Source organism: Procambarus clarkii, chromosome 19 (genome assembly GCF_040958095.1).
Source record: "Procambarus clarkii isolate CNS0578487 chromosome 19, FALCON_Pclarkii_2.0, whole genome shotgun sequence".
NCBI lineage: Eukaryota > Metazoa > Arthropoda > Malacostraca > Decapoda > Cambaridae > Procambarus > Procambarus clarkii.
Window position 1 is genome coordinate 34851331 of NC_091168.1, and position 26043 is coordinate 34877373.

General features: G+C 40.6%; 1 protein-coding gene across 5 annotated transcripts in view; it reads right to left on the reverse strand.

The window, feature by feature from the left end:
• The window catches only part of Ptp69D (Protein tyrosine phosphatase 69D), a 107777-nt gene that overhangs the window by 11564 nt on the left and 70170 nt on the right, over nt 1-26043 (reverse strand). For all 5 annotated transcript variants that reach the window (XR_011229127.1, XR_011229126.1, XR_011229125.1 and 2 more), the window contains 5 exons: nt 23184-23333; nt 20221-20391; nt 18588-18704; nt 4822-4959; nt 3857-4020 (listed from right to left, as the gene is read on the reverse strand). Coding sequence is in view for 2 of the 5 variants with exons in the window: in XM_045741117.2 (XP_045597073.1) it covers nt 3857-4020; nt 4822-4959; nt 18588-18704; nt 20221-20391; nt 23184-23333 (740 nt within the window). In the remaining 3 variants the exon portion in view is untranslated. The remainder of the gene's footprint in view (nt 1-3856; nt 4021-4821; nt 4960-18587; nt 18705-20220; nt 20392-23183; nt 23334-26043) is intronic.

Below are 26043 nucleotides of genomic sequence, written 5' to 3' on the forward strand. Positions count from 1 at the left end.
TTTTTTATTTTATATGCTAATGTTCCTCTAGAGAATTCTATTGCGAACCCATTGAGACCAAAATGAAAGACCTAGGACGAAAATTGAGATGACCAGAGTGAAAATAGTGAAAACATTTTATCGCATCTGCGCGCTCCTGGGTAACTCGTTCGCACTTTCTCTGTTTGCTGCGGGTAATTAGCTGGGCTTTTGGAGTTTATATGCATTTAGTGCTGTAGAGAATTCTATTGCGAACACAATGATACCAAATTTATTCTCGTAGGACGAGAATTAAGGTGACAAAGTTGAAGAGAGTATACACTTTTCAGAATTTACGCACGCTCCCGTGACACCCAGGGACCCAAATCGCACAGTTGAGGGGTGGCGTGCGGGGTACGCCAAAGTGTTAAGAGAATCTTTATTGTCTGTATAAGGTTATCACTAAATACTGATACTTATCACTGATTCGGGAAGAGTACAACCCAATTGTGTAACTAGGTTCACAAGATTATCTCTTGCTTAGCTAAACGACCAATGGGGTTCAGTTCGTAAACCCATTGTGTACCTCTGTAACCCTTTCCACCACCACCCACGGGAAGGGAATGGGGTGGGATCCATAATAAAGAACGAACTTGAATTGGAATTCAATTCAAATAAGTTCAAAGTGAAGACAACTGGTAAAGGAGAGAAGACCTGTACAGTATTTAACTATGCCATAAGGGGAAGGCAATTACAAGAAACAATAAAAGGAAAAGACCTGAGAGTAGACATAGTCCCAACACCAGAAGCTCATGTGAACAGGATAACATCACCAGCATATGGAAGGTTGGTAAACATAAGAATATAATTTCAGACTTTAAACACAGAGGCTTTCAAGTTCATACACACTGGCCATGTCCACTATCAAACACAGTGCAGGCTAGTAACTCTGCACTGTTAGATAATAGACAGTCCACTGGAACATTATTTAACACAGTGCTGGGTTACAAAAAAAAAAAATTTAAACTAGAATTCAACAGCACAGAAGAAGTTGTTAAAACACAATGAGTATAATATTACTGAAGCATAAATAATAAAAACTGCCACGTGAGACCATTATTTGAGTATGTAGTTCCAGCATGGAAGCGACACACTGTAAAGCACAAACAAACTTGAGAAAGTTCACAGGTTTACAACTACAGACTAGTACCAGAATTAAGAGGCCTCAGCTATGAGGACAAAGCACTCAGAACTTTGAGAGAAAAAACAAAGGGGGATATGATAACTATATACAAGGTCTTGAGGGGAATAGATAAAATGGATAGAGGAAGCCTACTTAAATGAAAAAGAGGTAGGATAAGTGGACATGGGTGGAACCTGGATGTACAATTCTAATTCCCTGTACTGTTGGTATGCAAGTTGAATGTACTGAAAGAAGAGGTTGTTGGAGCCATATACACCCACAACTTAAAAAGGAGACATGATTAAAACGTTAATGTTTGAGAGGGGTAATTAGCATGGCAGGTATGAATGGCTTGGAGGAAAGGCATAAAGACCTACATCTTACCCTCAACCCTCCCTGCCGGTACTCACTGATAGGTAAGCACTGTGTCTTTGGGTGATCGAGGGTGGTATTACCTCCCACCACCGTGTCTAGGATGGCTGTGGGTGATATTCCTCAGCTACCACCGTCAAGGTGGCAGCTTGATGGCCAAGGTGGTAGAGGGGGTATTGTCACCTGCCACTGTATCCAAGGTGCTCAAGGGGGTATTCTCACCTGCCACTGTATCCAAGGTGCTCGAGGGGGTATTCTCACCTGCCACTGTGACCAGGGTGCTCGAGGGGGTATTCTCACCTGCCACTGTGACCAGGGTGGTCGAGGGGGTATTCTCACCTGTCACTGTGACCAGGGTGGTCGAGGGGGTATTCTCACCTGCCACTGTGACCAGGGTGGTCGAGGGGGTATTCTCACCTGCCACTGTGACCAGGGTGGTCGAGGGGGTATTCTCACCTGTCACTGTGACCAGGGTGGTCGAGGGGGTATTCTCACCTGTCACTGTGACCAGGGTGGTCGAGGGGGTATTCTCACCTGTCACTGTGACCAGGGTGGTCAAGGGGGTATTCTCACCTGCCACTGTGACCAGGGTGGTCGAGGGGGTATTCTCACCTGTCACTGTGACCAGGGTGGTCGAGGGGGTATTCTCACCTGCCACTGTGACCAGGGTGGTTGAGGGGGTATTCTCACCTGTCACTGTGTCCAGGGTGGTCGAGGGGGTATTCCCTCCTGCCACTGTGTTTAACCCTTGTGTTGCTAAGGGCTATTTGGCCGTTGTCACCCACAGGTGCATAACAAAAAAATAACAAACAAAAATTCTTCTAAACCTGTTGATTTGTGTTCCCTGATCATGGGAAAAATAATAAAAAAAAATTTAAGTAGCAAATTTTGGCCGCTATAAGGCGGGGAAGTCCGGTAAAAAAGAGGCGCTGACTCAGCATGCATCGGAGGTGGTCTGCTCAGCCCCAGCTGTCAGGCAAGAGTGGCCACAAAGAGATAATTACCTAATTATTTCAATGTCTCTGATTGATTTTTCTTTGTTTTTTTTCTGTAATATTATTCAATAGTGTGTAGTGATATATTTATATAATAAAATGTGTGAATCATTGCTGTACTCAAAATTATGGTGTTCATATTATTGATTCAATTATTGTGTTCATCAAACAGTGAACAAATACTTTGTCGGTTACACCATATACACAGGTTATATATATACATATCTGCATGTTTTGTTCACCATTACGAACCACTAAGTTGATATTACGAGTCAAAAAGCAGCGAGGTGTGGCCACCACATCTGCCAGTCAGCCTCTCACTCCCTCAATGACTCCTCACTCGCCCACCTCCTCCTCCCACCATACTGTTTTTGCTTTTATTCACTATATACAGATGTTATATACAAGTATCTGCGTGTTTTGTTCACCATAGCGAACAACTAAGCTGGTATAGTGAGTCCAGACAGTAAAAAGTGGTCACACAGTCAGCAGACAACATTACCTCCCTCCCCACCAAGATTACTCCTCCCACTACAGCACTAATTATCACAACAATCTTGCTATTATCAGAATCCTGGTCATTTTTATCACAGTCAGGGGTCTTCTGTAATACTATTATCGCTAAATAATAGCATGAACATATATAGTATGGCATTTTTAGGCGATGCTGTGGTCACAAGCTGAACAACAGTGCTGTGAGCTCATGCTGCGTTCGCCAGCCTTGGTGGCTCACTCAATACTGAGGACCTCACACCCGAGAATGTGGCCCATGATTTAAAAAAAAAATACCGTCTGTTTACAAGAGCCCTGATGAAGGTGAGGTGAACCCCATGCATCCGCGGGCCATTTAAATCTTGCGCAGTACTCCAACACATTATATGACGTGATGCGCACTTTTGGGTAAGTTACTCAACACGTCATATGACGTGTTGCGCAGTTTAAGGGTAAAGGTGGTTGAGGGGGTATCCTCTCCTGCCACTGTGTTTAAGGGTGGTCTCACCACATCCTGCCACTTGGCCTGCAACCATCTACTCCAAACATTGTATTCATGCATGGGGACTTTATACTGCATGCAGTGCCTAAAAATCCTATTTTGCTGTATTGTACATTTACAAATTTACTATTTTACTGATAAATATTACAAGGTATGTACTGTAACCTATCATGAAACTTGTTCAGGACACATAAATAATAGTATATGTCACATATACAATGGTATCACAGTGGTAGTGCATGTGCATGAATTCAGGAATGCAGGTTTCGATCCCATCGTACAGCTTCAACATTTTTTCATACGACACTAAACCTGCAACCCAAAATGTTCTCCAGCACGATAAAGAAAACTTACGAGCAGTGGACGAGTGTAGGAGTTGCAGTAGACAAACTGACGTCAACGTGAGACTGTACCCTGGTGATAATCTCCATGATTCCATGAGTTACTAAGGGAACCTCTCCTAATAGTCCTGACCATCCGATATAATGGAAGTGAGTTACTGTTAACGCATCACCATTCTGTACAAAAATAAAAAAACATTAATAATAATAATGGAGAAACTTACTACAATATTGAAATGTTTGAATAAACACGAAGAAAAGATCAAATAAATGTTTAAGTGAATTATTAAACCTAATTTTAATAATACACAATTCTGAACTCGTAGTCTACTCAAGATGGTGAAGGGCTCAAAAAAGGGTTTCCAAATCATAATAACTTTTTTTTTACTAAAAAGATCCTTTTTTATTACCAATAAATTTGGTTTAAGCATGCAAATATAAACTACATTCCTCTAAGTAATATGGTGATCGAGAACTGCCACTCCATCAATACAGGAGACTAGTTACAAGAAGGTGGCACCTTAGTGCCTTTGTCAATTATGTGTACATAAATCAACTTCTTCAACATACCCATTACATCATGTAAACTAATAAATGAAACACCATCCATGTAGATGGTATGTGTACCATCCACTGCCTGAAATGCTGTGTGTATTAGTGGCTTTAGGCATAGTATTCACTAGCTCGATCTAGAAATCCAACATTCTGTTTGTAATTCATTTTGTATATATGTACTTTTACCTGAATAAACTATTATTATTATTATTATTAATTATTAATAATAATAATAATAATTATTATTATTATTATTATTATTATTATTATGTTGGATATTTGAGTCCTCTCCCCTAGCACCACTCTGTAAACAAATACAAATACTGTAGTTTATACAGTTAATCAAATGGGAAAATATAGTTTATGGCCCTTGGAGGACAGGAGGAAATCATCAATAACAACTGCGGTGAAAAGGTTAAATACCTTAGTATTAGTTAGCAAGAAGGACCTGCTGGAGTACTTGGGGTAGCTCTCGCTCGACACCAGCTTTACCGAGATGTGCTCGTACGTCTCCTCATCATCGGGCCAGTACTTGTTACAGCACTGCTCACCACTACCAAGCTGCGCGCACAAGGTAACACCCTCATTAACATTCAATTAATATATGCCAAAATATAACACAAAGAATACACTGTTTTCCATTAAATATGCAAATAAGGATAAATTTCTAAAATCTGACAGTGACATTTTTTAACTTTCTGGTCCGGGATAAAAGCTGAAATGGAAAGAAAACACTTTACAATTACTCTCGACCTCCTCCTTATTAGCCAGTATTATTACAGACCAGAAATATATCACATCTCTGCATGCATTTCACTATATTCATCATTAAGCAGGAGAACATCAGAGAAACGTGGCAGTAGCTGCACGTATCAGGGAAAAGTATACCTAAGAAGCTGCATACTCAAACACATGTATTCTTTTTTATTTTTGGCAAAGGAGAACAGGGAAATATAATGCATCTGTGTACATTGCTTCCAAAGATTTATCAACAGAAAAACTCATCTAGGCAAATTACAGACCATGATTTAATACTACATGCAACAATAACAAGTTGTTGTCCCAAGCAACTGCAAGAGAATATAAACAGTAAACAGTGACATTTTACGTTGTGCTCTAGAGGGAACGAGTCAATTAAATAGGGTGTCGGAAAGTCAAGGAAACAACAGGAGCAGTGAAACAAACACCAGATTCAACACGGACATTACGAAAGATCACGAGGTTGATGAGAAAATGGGAATGGTAAGTGAGAGTGGAGTGACAAGAGTGACTACAGACTCTAACTGGGGATAAAGACTTAGCAACAAGGCAATACAAACATAAGTTAGAGAGCAGGCAGATGGACACAGTATGAATTAGGAAGCAAGGACTTTAGAAAACAATTACAAACTGGTGATTTAGGTGATACAAGTCATGTAATACAATGTCTCAAAAGTATGGTCACCTCACAAATCAAAATAATACTCAAATACCCAACATTCATCAGCATTCATTCCATTAAATTCAAGACTGAAGTTTTATGCACCTATAAACATTGAACTAACTTGTATACACACACCACATTAATATTCATTACAATATGATGCTATATCTGGTAGGTCAAACTGACCCAGAATTCTATCTTTACCAGCTAAGCCTTCTTATGAATTTTTGTAGCGACTGGTCTCTCTAACCATCTTCCAACTTCCTTAAAACACAAGATTGTATGCACATCTACTGAGCATACACGACTTGATAATGGTCCAGGACGGCCCAAAACGTCGTAGCTTCTTCATCTTCTGATGTGTGGTTAGGCCATCATTTCTTATGAGAACTCTATTAAACTAGTACCATAGCAATTACTTTTCATAGATTTATCATATTAAAGAAATTACATTTGAACCAGCTTTCCTGAGTGTAAATATGGTCCAAAATATTTACCTCTTGCACCAGCTTTTTCTAGCCCTGGCCTGCACCAGTGACTAATATAAATTCAAAGTTAACATAAAGCTAACTCTCAAAAAAATGCAACTGATTGGAACTGTGCACAACAATGAACAAAGTTATGTGACAGGTCAACAGATGGCAGTGCTGTAGCAAATTTAATTTCAATTCAATATAGGAGGAGCCAAGCACCCCAAGACCAGGCCTAAGAAACCTTTTCCCAGGAGGGGAAATTTTAGCTACATGGTGGTAAGAGGGAGGGGAGGGGGTAAAGATAGGCTCCCTTTCCTCCTGAAACGGTTGGAAGCTGACCATCACCCCCTCACCTCACCCCTCAGACGCAGTGTCGCCTCCTAGTGAGACGCTGTGGAACTAAATGTGACGTCACGGGGCACCCACGTGCTGCTACCTATCAGGAAGAGTTTCCACAAAATGCGAGAAGCCCCATGCATGTGATTGGTCAAAAGGTAATGATGTCATGGGAGTCCTGTAAGGCACTTGAGATGACTGGGGCAAGCATTCGGTCTAGAACGCTCAAGGGAGGAAGAGGCAGCCTTACGAGCTCCAAGGCAGGTCTCTCTGTCTTAAGTCCTAAGAGTTTAGTTTACCTAAATGCCAGTACTATCCCAGATCTGAATCACTGGGTAATAGTTGTCAAGGGATTTATCTACATCGTAGTGTAAGATTAATTACGATGCCAACAACGGTTCGAGGACAAGCCTAAAACCACCAGTATCATACGTAAAATACTAGCAGTGTGAAATACCTGTAGAGAGAGACACGTGTGATTTCATAGAAAGCAGAGATAGTGGTGAAATCTCGAGTAACCAGCAAAGGTGAGCAGTGTAATTCACGTGTGCTCGTATCTTGATTCATTGTGGTAAGACTCAGTGTCACGTGGAGTCTCAGAGGAAGTGATTGTCCATTCAGCAGTTTATCATCTTTAGTGACAATCAACTGTGAAATATCTCGAGAAGAAGTGTGGAAAAGCTTTGAGGATAGTGAACGCGTGATGGTTCGAAATATTGGGGTCGAGAAGATGTGAGAAGGTACCTCACCCGGGAGACAGTGTGTGTGGGATACGTGTTTGGCGCGCTCCCACCTAGTGAGTGAAAACTGGGAAGTGGGTGTGTGTGGGCGAGCCACTTCTCTTCTCACTGAGTGGGGTTAATGTGCCAGCATTCTACAGTGTTGAGTGGGTGTGATTACTCTAGAGCTATTGCTGGTCGTGTCAAGGTGATTGACCAGCTCGCGTGGTGCAACCAAGTTACTCCTGGATTTACCTTGTCATCTGGAAAGCTGGAGGTGTGAGCCTGATTCAACATTTTGGATAAAGTGTTGGGCTCCCTCACTTATATTCAGTCATACTAAAGTATGGAGATGCCTGGAACATCATCGAGGATTATGAGTGGTGTAGTTGAATGTAAGTACAAGACCGGGCTTAAATTGTTGTTGTGGACATATTACTTTTGGTGATCAATAATCATCCAATCTCGATTCAGAGTATATCTCGCAACAAGAGTTCTCTGTGTTTAGATTCAAGGAGATTGTGAAGTGTTAAACTGTCAACTCAGTAGGAGTGACAGGTTTACCTTCGAGTGTCGCGTCGCTAGTGAGTGACCGATGAACGTATGTGTGGACGTTAATATAAACACATTTGAGACAAGATTTTTTATCATCTGTTACAGGAAGTGTGGGGATTGATTAATTACTACGGTCATCTCAAGCAACGAATATAAATTCAGTGTGAGGACTCATCCATTACCTGCTTATTTGCTTGCAAGTAAATTGCAGAGCGAACGACCTACATGTGAAAGGATCTTGGTATTGCAGGCGACATTAGAAGACCGTCCTGGCCTTCATCTCCATCAGGAATACCTAGGGCCAGATTCACGAAGCAGTTACGCAAACACTTACGAACCTGTACATCTTTTCTCAATCTTTGGCGGCTTTGTTTACAATTATTAAATAGTTAATGAACTCTGAAGCACCAGGAGGCTGTTTATAACAATAACAACAGTTGATTGGGAAGTTTTCATGCTAGTAAACTGTTTAATAAATGTAACCAAAGCCGCCAAAGATTGAAGAAAGATGTACACGTTCGTAAGTACTTACGTAACTGCTTCATGAATCTGGCCCCTGGATCTTGGCAATTTCCTCACACCTCCGAGGTGTATTCATTTGTTTGTCGCTCGGCTGTTGTGACTACTGCAAAGTGATCTCTTGCAGCGTGGCCCTCACTGGTGTTGGTGCTGCTGCATGCAATTGCAGGTTGTTGCGGGTGGCAACAATAGGCAAGGCAAACATTCGAATCCATGCCCACATAAAGTAAACCCACACATTCTGGCTCGGTAACGTGGGGCGTTACTGTGAGTGTCGTGTAGAGAGGTCAATCACATTCTTGATGCCCAGCGTGGGGCTAATAGATTGTTGATGTGATTGTTGGGTTCACTACACTACCCTAACACTCCTTATTGCAGTTAATGAAGCAAACAGTGGTTATGAAGAGGTTAACCATGTCACTGCAACAACTTATTTTACATCTACTGTATAGTAAGAAGATTATCTTCTCTTTTCATTGGCATCTTCTCCAGGCATCCCGAGCCTCCTCAGACATCCCCAGGCCTTCCTGGCCTCCACCAGGCATTCCTGGCCTTCCCAAGTATCCCCCAGCCTCCCCAGGCATTGCTGGTCTTTCCAAGCATCCTAGTCTCCTTCAGATATCTCCAGCCTCCCTGGGCCTTCACAGGCATCCACGGGCATGCCTGGCTTACTCCAGCATCCTCGGCATTCCCAGATGACAGCCCAAAGATGCCTTGTCTCCTCAGGCATTGCAAGGCTTCAACATTTTCTTTTACATACATCACATTCTTGTAATTTCAATCAAGTTTGTGATCATAAATGGATATTTCCTAAAATAACATTGAATGCTATCCACAGTCACTATTCTTTTTTTTTGTAAATAGTTGTAGTATAGTATATGGTAAATAACCAATGGCTTCTCTTTTCAAGTCATCTCTCCAATGTAAAATATTATACTCCTAAACAATCAAAATTAATTTTGTGTCACGGAGGAGCTGGCTGCCAGGCCAGAGAGTGGGAAGCCAGCCAGCCAGCCATAACAGTGTTATACACACTATCTCTCTGTTGTAAATATTACTACATCAGTGGAAGAATTGATCGAAGCAATCATACGCCGATTCATTCTGAATCACATACCACAACGCAAAATAATCTCGCATTGACACACAAAGGAAAAAGTATATGTAAATAATTCAGAAAAGCTAAAATATTAGCAGACAAGCATCTAAAAACTTGGCAACATAATTGCTTTCAACAAAGGCAGCCAAGAGTGCAACACGCAGCGCACATACTACCACAAGCTTGTAGTAAGACAGTCAACGCAAACACAGCTCTTAATGTAACAGTCATTCTCATTCAATAATATAAAAGGGGTAAACTTTACAAAAATCAATAAATTTATCATTGTAAAACAGGAAAACTGGGCGAGCTGCCAAGGTCCATCTAAAATCAACAGGTTTGAGTACACATAACTGATATTCCATTATTTACCTGACCATGTAGTACCTAATGGGAGCATTAATAGTAATTTGGATCAACACACATGAAGTCATTTTTCCATTCAAATTACACAAAAGTGATTTCAGCATGCTTTAAATGTTAGATTTAGAATAAGGAATGATTCTCAATTTGGTTTATTTCTTTAACAATACCTGTTTCCATCCAGAACTGTCTAAGGTCAGAAAGAGAAAGAAACAAAAGAATCAGAAAGAAAGAATGAAAAACAAAAATAAGACACAGGAAATAAGAAACAAATAATCTGAGATGATAACTAGTTACCAAATAAGTCTTAAGAAAATAGCATGCAACAAGCCATTGTTAAATATAGTAGAATAAATGGATAGTACTGGTATGTCGCTTGCTTTTCAGCTCGTATGGGCCAATAGCGTCCTTGTATGGGCTAATACCTGCCTTACATGGGCCATTAGCATCCTTGTATGGGCTAATACCTGCCTCACATGGGCCATGAGCATACTTGTATGGGCTAATACCTGCCTCACATGGGCCATTAGCATCCGTGTATGGGCTAATACCTGCCTCACATGGGCCATTAGCATCCTTGTATGGGCTAATACTTGCCTCACATGGGCCATTAGCATCCGTGTATGGGCTAATACCTGCCTCACATGGGCCATTAGCATCGTTGTATGTGCTAATACCTGCCTCACATGGGCCATGAGCATACTTGTATGGGCTAATAACTGCCTCACATGGGCCAATAGGCCTTCTGCAATTTTCTTTTTTATTATGTACATATGAACAAACAATGACTGAAGATCAAGTAAGGGAAGCTACTGTCAAAAAGGTTATCGCAAGTTGCAATAGCTAGTTGAATACGCTCCACCAGATGAAGTCATTATTGTAAGGTTCTCTCAAGTTGGAGTACACTGTTCTGCAGAGGAAGCTTTATAAAAGGAGACATGAAAGGACATGAGAATTATGTCTACTGCAGGAGGCTTACTGGCCCATACCAAGCCAGCCCATCCTAAGGTTTCCCAACGTCAAGAAACTGTTGTATTAAAGTGCCCTTATCCTAACCTACCAGAGGACCCAAAACAGAAAACGGAACATTATGTCAATTTTGTGAACCACTGCCATTTTCTAGCACAACAATTTTTGGCCTTAGCGAGAGTATAAGTCAAAATGTGATGCTCTATTAGGAGGACGGGTTGACCAGGCAGCTATTGGCCATACGAGGCAGATCTTATTGCCGCCCAACAGGCATCCTAAGCCCCCTTGTTGTCTCGGTGCCCATTCAGTCAAGAAAAGATATGAACACCACACAACCTCTTACAAGTTATCACACCCGCAAACGATCAGATATGGAGTCCATGCAAAATACATTCAACTTTATTCCCAGATGATAACAGTAATATTGATGAAAATATAGCATCAGAAATGAATCACGAAAGTGTAAATTAACTTTCCCCGTACATTACTGTTGAATTTGTGAGTAACAATGACACTAGCGAAGACGGTGGGTATACACAGAAAGATGTCTCCCTCACACCACTGCCTGGGTGCTTCCAAGTAAACACTCAAAATCAAGGGCACAAACACTTAACATGTGGAGTATAGCATGCCAGGGTAAAGACTTGTGGAAGTTAAAGATTGAGAGAAAAGTTCTCAAGGGCTCAAATTTATACAAGCCTGACTAGGTATGGAACAAATCCCTGTAGTTAGAATTATAGAAGTGCACTGTGTAGTAAACTGTAATCACCTAAGTGTAGTTACAGGATGAGAGCCATGCTTGTGCTGACTCCTCTTTCCTATAATCTGTCATGTGAAGTTTTGAAACCACAGGACTGAGGTAATGTTTATAGACAGTACACTACACCATTTTCTTTAAATGTAACACTGTATGTGTGGTTTTTTACTGTCAACTCTCTAAAATATGAAATACAGTTATGACAGAAATGCAGAAACATGATTATAAGTCATTTTTTAGTCGTGTCAGCAGTTCGGCCTTGTATTCTTGTATTCTGTTTTTTCCAACACCTTTGCATAAGGATGTATTTCCTAGTGTTGGAATTTTGTATATTTTGTGTTTTCTGGAGGAATAGCAGGGGTTGGGGTAATAGAGAGGGGGTGGGGGTGTCTACCTATTATTGGTTCCGAGGATCAATGTCAGCACAGCCCAGTCTCTGACCAGGCCTCCTGGTCGGCAGTCTGGTCAACCAGACTGTTCCTCTGTTTGGCACTGCTTGCAGCCTGCCATGAATCACAGCCTGGTTGATCTGGTATCTTTTGGAGGCATTTATCAAGTTCTCTTTTGAACACCATGAGAGGTCAGCTAGTTATGCCCCCTTATGTTTAGAGGGAGTGTGTTGAACAGTCTTGGGCCCTTGATGTTGACAGTTCTCTCTCAGCGAACCAACTGTATTGCACCTCTGCTTTGCAATAGGTGGGGAGGGTTTGGTGGAGAGGGTGGAAATGGGGGAATAGAGGAGGGGAGGGGGGATGGGATGGGGAAGGGGGTATGGAGAGTAGTTTGGGGGGGAAGGGGTATGGAAAGTGGTTGTGGGGGAAATAGGGTGGTTGGGGCGGGAAGTAGGGTGGTTGGAGGGGAAAGGAGGGTCGGTGTAGGGGGTGGCACATAGGAGGAACATTACTCTTGTCTAAAGGAATTCTGAACTTTGTTCCATTGCATGCCTTTGAATTTTTTATACACCAAGTACAATAGTTGTCAACATGTTTCTTTAGAAATGGGCGCCATACTACAACTGCATACTCCAATTTAGGTCTGGCATACATTATAAATATTTTCTGAGTTGAAGCAACCGAGGGAAACGGAATACAGTAGTACTGTATTGTAATATAATGGGGACTCATAATACAGTTGGTTTCATTCTTGATTCACAATCGAGGATCCCAGGGTTGATTCCTGGATGGGATTGAAACGATTGGGCAAGTTTCATTCACCGGATGCCACTGTTCAACTAGGCCCCTGACAGGCAGAGACAGGACTGTGTACAATGTTCAAATATCAGTGAATCAATGCTGTTAACGATGTTCACAGCGCTAGCCACAGCACCACAGCATTATTTCGTCCATCTAGAAATCTTCAAACGACTTCTTATGTTACTTTACAAAATAAACTTGTGGTCAATTATTCATTTACAGGATTTAGTGACCAGGATTGTGATAATAGCAGGATTGTGGTGATAATTAGTGCTGTGCGTAGTATCGTGGGAGGAGGAATTTTGGTGAGGGAGGGAGGGAGGGAGGGAGAAGATCGAGGTAGCTGCACTCTGTGTGGCAACCACTCTTCTTTTGCTCACCATACTAGCTCCCTCACCAACATGGGAGGAGCCATGTTGGTGAGGGAGGTGGCATCGTACTTGTAGCGTCGTCTGCTGGCTACTGTGTGATTTCTCATACAGTGTATGAGAAATTGTACTGTTTGGACACAATACCAGCTTACTTGAATAGTTATGGTGAATAAAACGTGTAGATATGTATACATAACGTGTGTAAATAGTGTAATAAAAATAATAACAGTATGGAGGGAGGAACAATGTTGGCAAGTAAGGTGCAAGGGGAAAGCTAGGTGTTGGAGGAGTGAGGGAGAGCTGGCTGGATGTGGCAGTTCACACTCGTGGAGTTCTGAGTGAGTTGATGGTGAATGTATATAGTGTGTGATAGTGTATAGAGTGTAAATATGTTGTAAATATACATAAATGAACATGAAACATTGGATATATGAGCAATACATGTGGACACATTTGAAACACACATAACACAGTGTCTTGGGACAGTACAGATGTTCTACTGCCATGATATTGTGTACGTGTTCATTATACATAGGATTGGCAAGAAAAAACAAAACAAATGTATTTGGAAATGTACTCAATAAATTAACAAAAAAAATATTTGTGGCAACTCGCGCTTGTTGAAGCTGGCGGACAACTGGCTCCGGGAGTCTACGTCACGGGAGACCACCAAATCGTGACGTCACACACCATTTTCCGAACCCCATTGCAGCCAAAGTAAGTACAGTACAATTTCGATTTTCTTTTTTTTTTTTTTGCATATTTGTGATCAGGGAAGGGTATTTAACATTTTCAAAAACAAAAAGAATTTTTTCCAGAGAATTGATTTCCTGCACACGGGGGGAGGGGGGGCGTATTTGTTGGAAGACGAGCAGCACAGTGGTTAAGAAAATTACCAACTATTTTCCCCTCATTCTTTGTTTATATTATAAAACACTTAAAATTTTCAAATCTGTTTCTGGTCACACTAAAAATTCTTTATAGTCCTTTATGTAATTTAAGAAAGTTTCATATTGATATTCCACTATCTTGTGATGTTATGCATTAATGTCTCATCATGATTCATGTTGCTGAAAGGGAATAACATTTTGATTTTCTTTGGGGTTTGGGGTGTTTAAACACTCCTCCATGCTACTGTGCTAACGTGGAGTCAATGTTGACCGTCTTCGTAATGATGAGCTCATTAAGGAAATTGCCAACTTAAGAAATATTCAAGTAATGTGGATGGTAAGTAGAAGGTATTCTTTTGCAAAATAGTGAACATTCAAGCAAAAACACAACACTGCCAAGCAGGAGACGTGATATATTGATATATTCAGAACAAACGTAATTACATATTAACCCTTAAATGGCGCATGGGTATATACCATTTGACACCCACAGGCGCATAAAAAAAAAAAAAAATCTTTTTTCTTCCTAACCTGTTATGCAGGCGATGAGTCACAATAACGTGGCTAAAGTATGTTGACCAGAACACACACTAGAAGGTGAAGGGACGACGACATTTCGGTCCGTCCTAGACCATTCTCAAGTCTCTCATTCTCAAATCGACTTGAGAATGGTCCAGGACGGACCGAAACGTCGTCGTCCCTTCACCTTCTAGTGTGTGTTCTGGTCAACTAACCTGTTAATTTGTGTTCACTGATCATGGGAAAAATAATAAAAAAATCGTAAGTGGCATATATTGCCCGCTATAGGGTGGGGAAGTCTGGTAAAAAACAGGCGCTGACTCAGCGTGCGTCCCAGGCGGTCTGTTGCTCGCAAGCTGTCAGGCCGGAGTTGCCACAAAGAGATAATTACCTAATTATTTCAATGTCTCTGATTGATTTTTCGTAGTTTTTTGCTATATTATTATTCAATAGTGTGTAGTGTGATATATTTATATAATAAAATGAGTGAATCATCGCTGTACTCAAAAATATGGTGTGCATATTGTTGATTCAATTATATTCATCAAACAGTGAACAAATACTTTGTCGGTTATTACACTATATACACAGGTTATATATAAGTATCTGCATGTTTTGTTCACCATAACGAACCACTAAGTTGCTATTATGAGTCAAAAAGTAACAAGGAGTGACCGCCACATTCCAGCCAGCCACTCACTCACTCCCTCAACACCTCACTCGCCCACATTCTTCTCCCACCATACTGTTTTTGCTTTTATTCACTATATACAGACGTTATATATAAGTATCTACATTCGTGTTCACCATAACAAACCACTAAGTTGGCATGCTGAGTGGCAGTGCCAGTGGCAGCCTGCCACTGGCTGCTACTTCCTCCTTCCCTCAAGTTACCTGACTCACCACATTCTCCTCCCACAATACTGTTTTTGCTTTTATTCACTATATACAGACACTATATATAAGTATCTACAATCGTGTTCACCATAACGAATCACTAAGTTGGTGTGCTGAGTGGCAGTGGCAGTGGCAGCCAGTGGCAGCCCGCCACTGGCTGCCACTCCCTCCCTCCCTCGCCTCACCTGACTTGCCACCATTCTCCTCCCACCATACTGTTTTTGCTTTTATATACAGACGTTATATATAAGTATTTACATGTTTTGTTCACCATAACTGTACATCTAAGCTTGTATGGTGAATAAAGGCACAAAGACGTAGGACCTCACACAGTCAGCTGGTGGCTGCTGCCCTCAAGGCCAGACACACTAATATTTCTCCTCCAACAATACTGTGTGGTGTTATTACGCTATATACACACATTATATATAAATATCTACCTGTTTTATTCACCATACTTGTACAAGTAAACTGGTATGGTGCCCAAAGACATCGTGGTCACCAGTAAACAACATGATAAGTCGTGCAGACGACACCACCGCCCTCACCAAAATGGCGGCTCCCAACCTACTCTTCTTGCTGTTTATGCCCTCTATACACACGTTATATATAAGTATCTACATTTATGTTCACCATAGCGAACCACTAAGCTGGTATGGTGAGTGCAGTCAATAAAAGGTGGCCACACACAGTCAGAAGACAACGCCACTACCCTTCCCTCCCACAGCATTACTCCTCCCAACATGGAGCACAGTGATATATATCACCACAATCCTGCTATTATCAGAACCCTGGTCAGTTTTATCACAGTCAGGGGGGTCTTCTGCAATAATATCATCGCTACATAATAGCATAAACAAGTATATTATGGCATTTTTAGGTGATGCTGTGGTCACAAGCTGAACAACAGTGTTGTGAGCTCATGCTGCGTGCGTCAGGCTTGGTAGCTCACTCAATACTGAAGCCCCTAACACCCGGGAATTTGGCCCACGATTTTTTTTTAAAATGGTGTCTGTTTACAAGAGCCCTGATGAAGGTGTGGTGAACCCCGTGTATCTGCGGGCCATTTAAATCTGGCATAGTACTCCAAAGCATCATATGATGCGATGCGCAATTTACTGCAAGTCGGTCAAAGCATCATATGATGCGATGCGCAATTTAAGGGTTAAACTGTTGAGGTTCAACATAAAAATAAATACAACATAAAAATACATTTTATACCGAATAACACTCATTTTGTATTAGCTACAATACAGTACTGTATGTATATCTTACCTTGAATGAGGACTCTTGTTGGCATATGGAAGATGGTGAGGAGGAGGGAAGGAGATGTGCTAGTGTTTGCAAGGGGAATCCCCTTCCATTATAACATCAGGCAGCGATGACTTTTCTGGGGTACTCTCTCTCTCTCTCTCTCTCTCCTATGTATTGCCTGCATACCACTAGGACCTGTTTATTTTTATCACTAAAAACCTGTCTAGCAACACCTGTTTATCAACTACCTCATGAATACAACGATACATAAGAGTCCAACCAAAATACAATACTGTATTGCACAAAAGCAGCGACTCGACTGAAATATAAAACAGTGGAACCTCGGTTGATGACCGCCCTAGAGTATGCTTTTTTTGGTAGATGATGTCAAATTCATTGTAAAATTTGAATTGGTGTACGACGGTTCACTTGGAAGACAACGTCTGTTCGTACACATATGGGTCGAACGAGCGTGTGGTGCTGGGGGCGTGGGGTGAGGCACTCTCAGTTTGTTTACAAATCTATCCCGCTTAGTGATGACTGCAGTCACGCTTGAATTCTTTGTGAAGAATTTCATTGTTTGCCTGCTTTTTTGCTTTTTTAACATAAAAGTTCTAATTATATATCCTGCCATGGGTCCCAAGAAAGTCTATGGCAACGTTCAACCTAAACTTTTGTTGAAAAGGCTCACCTAAATCAAGCTGCAGCAGGCTGTTGTGTTAACCTTTTTAATGACAATGAGATCTTTCACTTCAGACAAGTGTTACAACATAGGGAAAAACAAGTGTTGCTAGATAGGTTTTTAGTGAGAAAAATAAACAGGTCCTAGCGGTACGCAGGCAATACATAGGAGAGAGAGAGAGAGAGTACCCCAGAAAAGTCATCGCTGCCTGATGTTATAATGGAAGGGGATTCCCCTTCCAAACACTAGCACATCTCCTTCCCTCCTCCTCACCATCTTCCATATGCCAACAAGAGTCCTCATTCAAGGTAAGATATACATACAGTACTGTATTGTAGCTAATACAAAATGAGTGTTATTCGGTATAAAATGTATTTTTAAGTTAATATTTTTGGGGGTATGGAACGGATTAAATGAGTTTACATTATTTCGTATGGGAAAATTTGTTTTGGTTGATGCATGTTTGGTTGACGACGTGTGTCTGGTGACGGATTACGATCGTAAACAAAGGTACAGTACCACTGTATATATGAATTTAAAGAATTAATTCGTAGACCTTAAATTAGAATTGAATTCAGATTAATAAATAGATAGTAAGACAGATATACAAAGTGACAGAAAGGGAGAGACACAGACAGACAGACAGACAGACAGGTACAAATACAATTTTTGAGAATTTCATTACTGTACTAGTAAGGTAGTGACCGGTTTACATGGACCTAAAGAACAATACATAATATGAGGAGTATCAGCAATTGCTACATCATTTATACAAAAAGGAATAGATATGCAAGAGTAGTAAAGAAACACAAATTATATTAATATTAGTCTAATTCTTCATGAAAAACTTCAATCCTAAGCCACAAAATGTCTGAGATATTACACCTCAAGATTTGTATTAACTAGCATCAAACTATTTCCTTAGGAGGTAAAAATTATTTGCTAAATGCTTAAGAGAAACTGTAATAAACATCTAACCATTAGGGTCATGATCAGACTTTTATATACATTTGAAGCAGTGTCTATATAAAAATAAACACAAATTGTTACAAATTATTTGAAAATATTTAATGCCATATGATATTCAAATTTTATCTCGGTTTAAATCAACTACAGGAGGCACAGTTATTACAAATGTTGTGATACTCAAAATATGTGAAAAATTCCAACCTCTGAGAGCATGACGATGGTCGTCACTTCCTGGTCGAACACCATTCTCCAAAAGTCTGCTATGGTGTTTTCCATGGGATCTTGAGTGACAATAAATGACTCTGCTAAATCATATCCCTGGAATCAAAAAACATTAAACGTAAGACATTTCTCTCGTCTTTTATAATCTCACGAGTCTCCAAAGAAATCTCTATGCTTGAAGAGAGAAGAAAAACATCAAAATGTGAAAATATTAATCAAAGAAGAATTAATTATTACTACAAAATGCAGAACAATGTACTTTACTTAAAGAATATTGAAAAATACGATTCAGGATTTTGCTTAAATTACACGCCAGCCGTATGTGTGTTTTGTTTATGTTATGTTCTCCGTGTAGACGTGCCCGAATGGCCAGACAATAAACGTTACTCTCGTACAGGTCTCACTCTTTTGTCATTAATACAGTGAGTATTATTATTATTATTATTATTATTATTATTTCTGTAGGTGGATATAAATAGCATTTGACTCATATAGGCCAATAGGCTTTCTGCAATTTCACTTATTCTACTGTACATATTTATATTTTACCATTCATGTATTTTACCATTCCATTATTTACACATATTTACCAATCGTGTATTTTAGCCCTAAACAGGATCACTGCTATTTTAATGCACTGCAGTACAACCCAAAGTGCAAGTGTTATTTTTTCACCAACACCCTGTCTATTGAAGTGGTAATTGTCAAAATCGAGCCCTAAACCTGATGGCTATATACTACCATCTATGGCACACAATATTTAAGAGGTCTTAAAGATCATTCAAGATGCCAACATGAGATCAGAATGACATAAGATGAACAGTGTCAAAAGAGGCAGATTCCCTGAGGATTTCCATTAACACCAAAAGCTCTGAGTGAATACAAGTTCATAAGAATAAGAGCTTTGAGTGAATACAAGTACATAATAATTAAGTTAACTGCCCATAGCAACTACAGTATGTCAAAGTTTTGAACTTTAATAGCTGACATCACCATTACCATTCAAAAATATGCCAGTGATTCTCGGGGGAACAAAGTCAAAGGTCAAGGTCATCAAAGGGGCTAGTTAAATTGACTAAGGTATCTTCCATGCATTATGATTTGTGTTCTAATTGCAATATCCAAAAATAAACGATAAATGAAATAAAATTTAGAAAGAAAATGAAAGACATGCAAGAATTAAATATTGAAATAATGTCACCCCTCAACATAATGAGATTACTGCTTCAATATGGGGCATCTGGATGTTGCTAATGACAGAACAATACTTTACACAAGAGCAGCTCCAATGTCTACTGAAGACATACGCATAGCTACATTATATGAATCTGAACTGTTATGTTCCTCGTGCACAGAGATGCCTTGTGTAACTTCACAAACAGAAAAACCACATAGAAAACAATACATATATATGTAAGGTGCACTTAGCTAGTGATTATAGGGAGGCGAGCTCTAGTATTGTATATCGCACCTACTAGTTATTTCTAGCTATCATGCTAATTACATCTCTTGACGTTCAAGCTATTTATTGGTAAAGTTAACACCGAAACACAAATATTTTAATACACTGGTAGAGATATTTGACTACTTTCGGTGACGACATAATACTTACAGTGACAAATGAGGCATTAATGTACGTAGAAGATGGTCTGGTAGACAGTGGTGCCAGAATAACTCGATTGGAGTCATACGGTAAAACAAAATCATAGCGATTCTTAGGCTTATTTTCTTCACTTGTGGCAATGGCGAAGGCTTTTCTGTCCTCGACCACTTTGCTTAAACGCTGCAAGAAAAGACTACATTACAACACAAAATATCACGGGCTTTTAATGTAGAGTACAGTACATTGAGGTAAGACAAAGATTTAAAACTAGTGATGGAGGTTCTATACCTCTTGTCCAATGCAATCAGAGAGCGTATTGAGGTAATTAGCACTATTTCTCATATATGCACACAATTCTCTGTTGGCTAGAGTAAGATTAATCACTGCACTGCGCACCACAATCTGGGTTGTTTCATTAATGGTTCACACCACATCCACAATTGTTTTAGGCCTATCATAAAATTTCAGACATCCATGCATATAAGGGGCTCTTATTTACTTTATCAGGCTTCTAGTAACCATATCTACCCCTCCCCCCCTCCATCTTGAAAAAACACAAAATCATGAGACCCCCTCACTTTCCTTTTAGGGCCTTAGTAGGAAGGTGAGGACCATGTCTGGCACATCATACCTGCTTGATGGGGTTCCGGGAGTTCTTCTACTCCCCAAGCCTGGCCCAAGACCAGACTTGACTTGAGAGTTTGGTCCACCAGGCTGTTGCTTGGAGCGGCCCGCAGACCCACATATCAGCCACAACCCTGTTGGTCCGGCACTCCTTGGAGAAAATGATCTAGTTTTCTCTTGAAGATGTCTACGGTTGTTTCGGCAATATTTCTTATGCTCGCTGGGAAGATGTTGAACAACCGTGGGCCTTTGATGTTTATACAGTGTTCTCTGATTGTGCCTATGGTACCCCTGCTTTTCACTACCCAGTGTGTGAATCACTAGCACTACCCAGTGTCTGAACGCTCAGGGTGACCATACATGTGTGCGTACATACATACCATACAATCACAATCATTAACCGGTGGTAATGTATATTATATGGTGGTATGGCCACAGTACCAGTGGCCATACAATCACCATCATTCTCAGTGTCTGAACACTCAGGGTGGCCATACATGTGTGTGGTGCAGGGATTAAGCTACAGTACTGTATTTACATAAAAGTATAGCCATGATATCAGGAATACAAACAAATAATAACAATGCTTTATATATAACCTAAACTTATATACTGTATTTAAGTATTTAATGTAAAGACTTTAATTACACCTAGTCTTTCATACTATCCTGAGTGCATTATCAGGGGTCTGAGTACTATATGGTTAGGACAAGACCTACATCTCAATGACTAATACCTACTAATAAAGGTATCAGTCATTAAAATGTAGGTCTTGTTCTAACCATATACAGTACTCGGATCTCAACCCGTTCTCGCACTTGCGTATAGTCAATATTGGCTTATTTAATAAGTGCATATGTGATATACTAATTGATTGTGAATATTTTAGTTTACCTTGAAAAGCTTCATAGAAAACACCGACCTCACCTAACCTTCTTAGTATGTTAAGATAAGCATCTTATTGCTTCTTAATTACAATTATTACTTAACCTATACCGTTGATAGGTTAAGTAATAATTGTAAATAAGAAGCAATAAGATGCTTATCTTAACACTTTGGCGTACCCCGCGCGCCACCCCTCAACTGTGCGATTTGGGTCCCAGGGTGTCACGGGAGCGCGCGTAAATTCTGAAAAGTGTATACTCTCTTCAACTTTGTCACCTTAATTCTCGTCCTACGAGATTAAATTTTGTATCATTGTGTTCGCAATAGAATTCTCTACAGCACTAAATGCATATAAACTCCAAAAGCCTGGCTAATTACCCGCAGCAAACAGAGAAAGTGCGAACGAGTTACCCAGGAGCGCGCAAACGCTATAAAATGTTTTCACTATTTTCACTCTGGTCACCTCAATTTTCGTCCTAGGTCTTTCATTTTGGTCTCAATGGGTTCGCAATAGAATTCTCTAGAGGAACATTAGGATATAAAATAAAAAACCTGGTCACGCTCCAACCGCCGACGAGTTGAAGACGGGCCACGCGTTAGCCGCAAGTTGAGCGCTCAGACGCCTTCCAGCTACACTCACAATTCCCGCCCTTTTCAAGCCTTTCTTTCGCAATTTTCTAACTGGAAGGGCCTTGTTCATGATCACTATCCATTGTGGAGTAAGCGTAGATAGTTTCTAAAGCCGCAGTAAGAAATATAGCCACGGAAAATAGCCGAAATGTTCACACGTTTGAGATGCAAGGGGAGGCGACATTGGTCACAACAGTGGAGCGAAAACAATGGGCCCACGGCGTGTGCCAAGCCGCCTGAGGGCCATGAGGCTCAACAAAGAAAATGGGAAGACATCAGCGCGCATTTTAAAACCAGTCCCCAAAAAATCGGATAAAAACCTGATTTTTGGCGATTATTTAAAGTGGATGACGCAATGCTGCATCGTCCCCGGTATTACCGACAGTAAACAGATGACGCAATGCTGCGTCATGCCCGGGCGAAAGTGTTAACATACTAAGAAGGTTAGGTGAGGTCGGTGTTTTCTATGAAGCTTTTCAAGGTAAAATAAAATATTCACAATCAATTAGTATGTCACATATGCACTTATTAAATAAGCCAATATTGACAGTAAGCAAGTGCGAGAACGGGTTGCAGATCTTGATAATACACTCAATAGTGTGAAAGACTAGGTGTAGTTCAAATCTCGCCATAAAATACAAAATACACACATGTAGGTTCTTTATCCTCTGTTATTATGTCTGTGATAAGACATTTATATTATTTAATAACAATATTACAGGAGACAGGCAACTCTTGCACTAGCAGCCTGCAATTACCACAAATGTTGTAAAACCTTCCCCTCCCCTCCCCCCCTCCCACACCCAAACAATAACAATCAATAATGTACATACCTCAAACTCTTTCTCCAATGGGGAGGAGTCATCCAAACTGTCATGATGAGTATGATTGCTATAAGCTTCCTTAAGCTGAGGAATGCTCAGCTCTGTGTTTCCAAACTGAACATATTCCATTAATGCTCGGTGGATGAACACATACTGTTTCTGCAAGATAATAGCTTTCATGTAATCATTTTCAGCAATCAACAAATTGAAGAGAAATCTATCGTAAAACATAAAAACTAGATATTTATCAACTGCCGCCAATCACGGTGCCCCCAGTCTCTTATGCCTGAATTTCTCACAATGCAAACAGTATTATGAAATGTTATTAAACACACATAAGCCCCCCCCCCACCTTGCATGCCTCACTTCCTTTCTTTCTCAGTCTTATAAAACATACAAGGATGCAGACATAATGTACTGTAGATGTGAAGGTACAGAAATGTGGAGCCTCCTCACTTGCTTGCTGGCAATAAAGATAGTAATAGATTCATCCTACGACCTCCATCAACAACTGATCTTCTGTGTGACATGGAGGACACGGGAGATGTGATATGCATTTGAGAACATAAATAAGAATAAATTAGCCACAGGGATGTGAGTATAATTACACAACCTGCAATTTCCCAGCTTTTAGAGCAACCTGTCCTCTTACAAAGAATGTCGCATTTCGATCGTACGCTGGATAGTTTTCTCCTAGAAGTTCTAGACCAATCAAGCTGTAGTGGATGTGTGGATCTGCAGGCCGCTCCAAGCAACAGCCTGTTGGGCCAAGCTCTCACTAGTCACGCCTAGCCCCAGGCTGGCCTTGGGGAATAGGAGAACTCTCAGAACCCTATCCAGGTACAACCCATTGGTATATATGTAGCCTAAAGGGGAGCACCCAAAAGTGGTAAGAGGTGTGACTCACCCAAAACCTAAGCCAATGCCTGAATCTTAGATGGATACAAATACCAATAAGCATATTGAATATTCCAGAAACTGAGCCACAACAAACTCATTAGCACATGAACCCCTGACTCATGCCTGGATCACCACTCCTGGTCATCCAAGAGTCTGGACAAGTGATGCATTAATGTTTCTCCAACAAGTCAATGATCATTCACCTCCCAGGAGAATCCCTCATGACCACAGATCAACACTTCACAAATGTAGGTGTGCATTAGAGGAGAAGATGCATGCCTGCTAAGTAAGGAGGACCTCAGGATATAAAGGGACCAACTGCCAAGCCATGACCAAAACAAGACTACAGACAAGGAAACATTTACTCGAGGAATAGGTACAAAAGAGTGCCCTGCTAGGCGTCCAAACAAAATCACTCATGAAAATGGAGGTGGCAGGAAGTCACTTCTTAAGATAAAATAGGAATGTACTCCTATTATATCACTTCTACTATTAAAAAATTTTCCCAATCAATGGCACATTAAAGTGAGGAGTGAATCTTCCATGCAGGCACAGGGGTCCTGCAGTATAACTGCTGCCTACCAACAAAGAATAAGGAATTTCCTGCCAGCCAAGGAAAAGGAACCTAGATCACAGCTAGAAAGTAGAAGGGACACCAAACCCACAGTGAATAGGGTCCAGTTCCAATTCATATTTTCCAATCCTCGTCAGGAAAAAATAAACCCTGTCAAGTCTGTACCACAGAAAGGTAAGACTGAGGGAACCTATAAAGCAATGGAACATAACCACCTTCAATAGCCTACACATGAACTGAATGTAATGTGGAGAAGAGAGGTATCATCTTCAAACTGGGCAGGAACATACAGAATAACTCCAGTTATGGCTTTTTTTAAACCATCTTGAAAAAAATTCCCAATTTCCCTAGGGTTGCTGGCAGGATCAGTTTTGAATGAGCAACCAAGGGTGGCACATGCACTTCTGGCTCCCAATCCCGTCGGATGCGATGTTGAAAGATCGCTCTCCTTCAGTGAAATTCAGACCTTATTGTTTGAAGAACATAAGGATCATAACATTGATGAAGCTAGGCACAATAAGGACCTAACACAAGGGGGTCGGATGCAAGTGATACAGCACCGATGAGGAAGATACAGCGGGTGTATCCAGCTGTAGCCGAGTGCCTCCTATGCTCACCCGTGTTATCTCCAATTTTTATAGATGATACATAGATGAATCGTTTTCTGGATTCAATGATGATGCATCTGATACAGGTAGCATAGATGAACAGTGTTAGCGGCTTCAATGGTGATGTTTTCCGTAGATCTTTTCAAGAATAGCTGAATCTCTTCCAGAGTGGCTGAATCTCTTCCAGAATACCTTACAAAGCGATCTTTTCAAGACCACCTTACAAATTGATCTTTTCCTATAATCTTTTCAAGACTACCTTACACTTCACAAGCTTGGCTACATACCACTTACAGGTACTAAAGCCAAGGGTGTACGTGAGTGTGTTATTTGCAGGCACACAGAATGAAGACGCAGGAAGTGAAAATCTATCTCTGTACCTAGAACATCGAGAGCGAAGTCGCGCTGTGTACCATGGACTGCTTCGTTGATTATCACTCACTTCAGAAGAACTGAGTGTGTAATAGTGTGTTACTGTGTAAATAGTGTGTGAAACTATACATATTGTAATTTTAGTGAATTTTGAACAAGTGATACTGTGACAAACATTTATTGTGGACACATTACTGGCACATGTATCACAGTGCCATAGAACATTATGAACATTCTACTGTATACATCTTGTAAAGGACACAATTATACATCATATACAATAAAAAAACCAGCGTTGAATGTAATGAAACACCATTTTCTGGGTGAGACCCGGAGGCTCCACGGAGCTTACTAGGCTGATATGCTAATATCAGACTTTGGCATCATATCCAAAACCAAATGAAATAAGTACTAG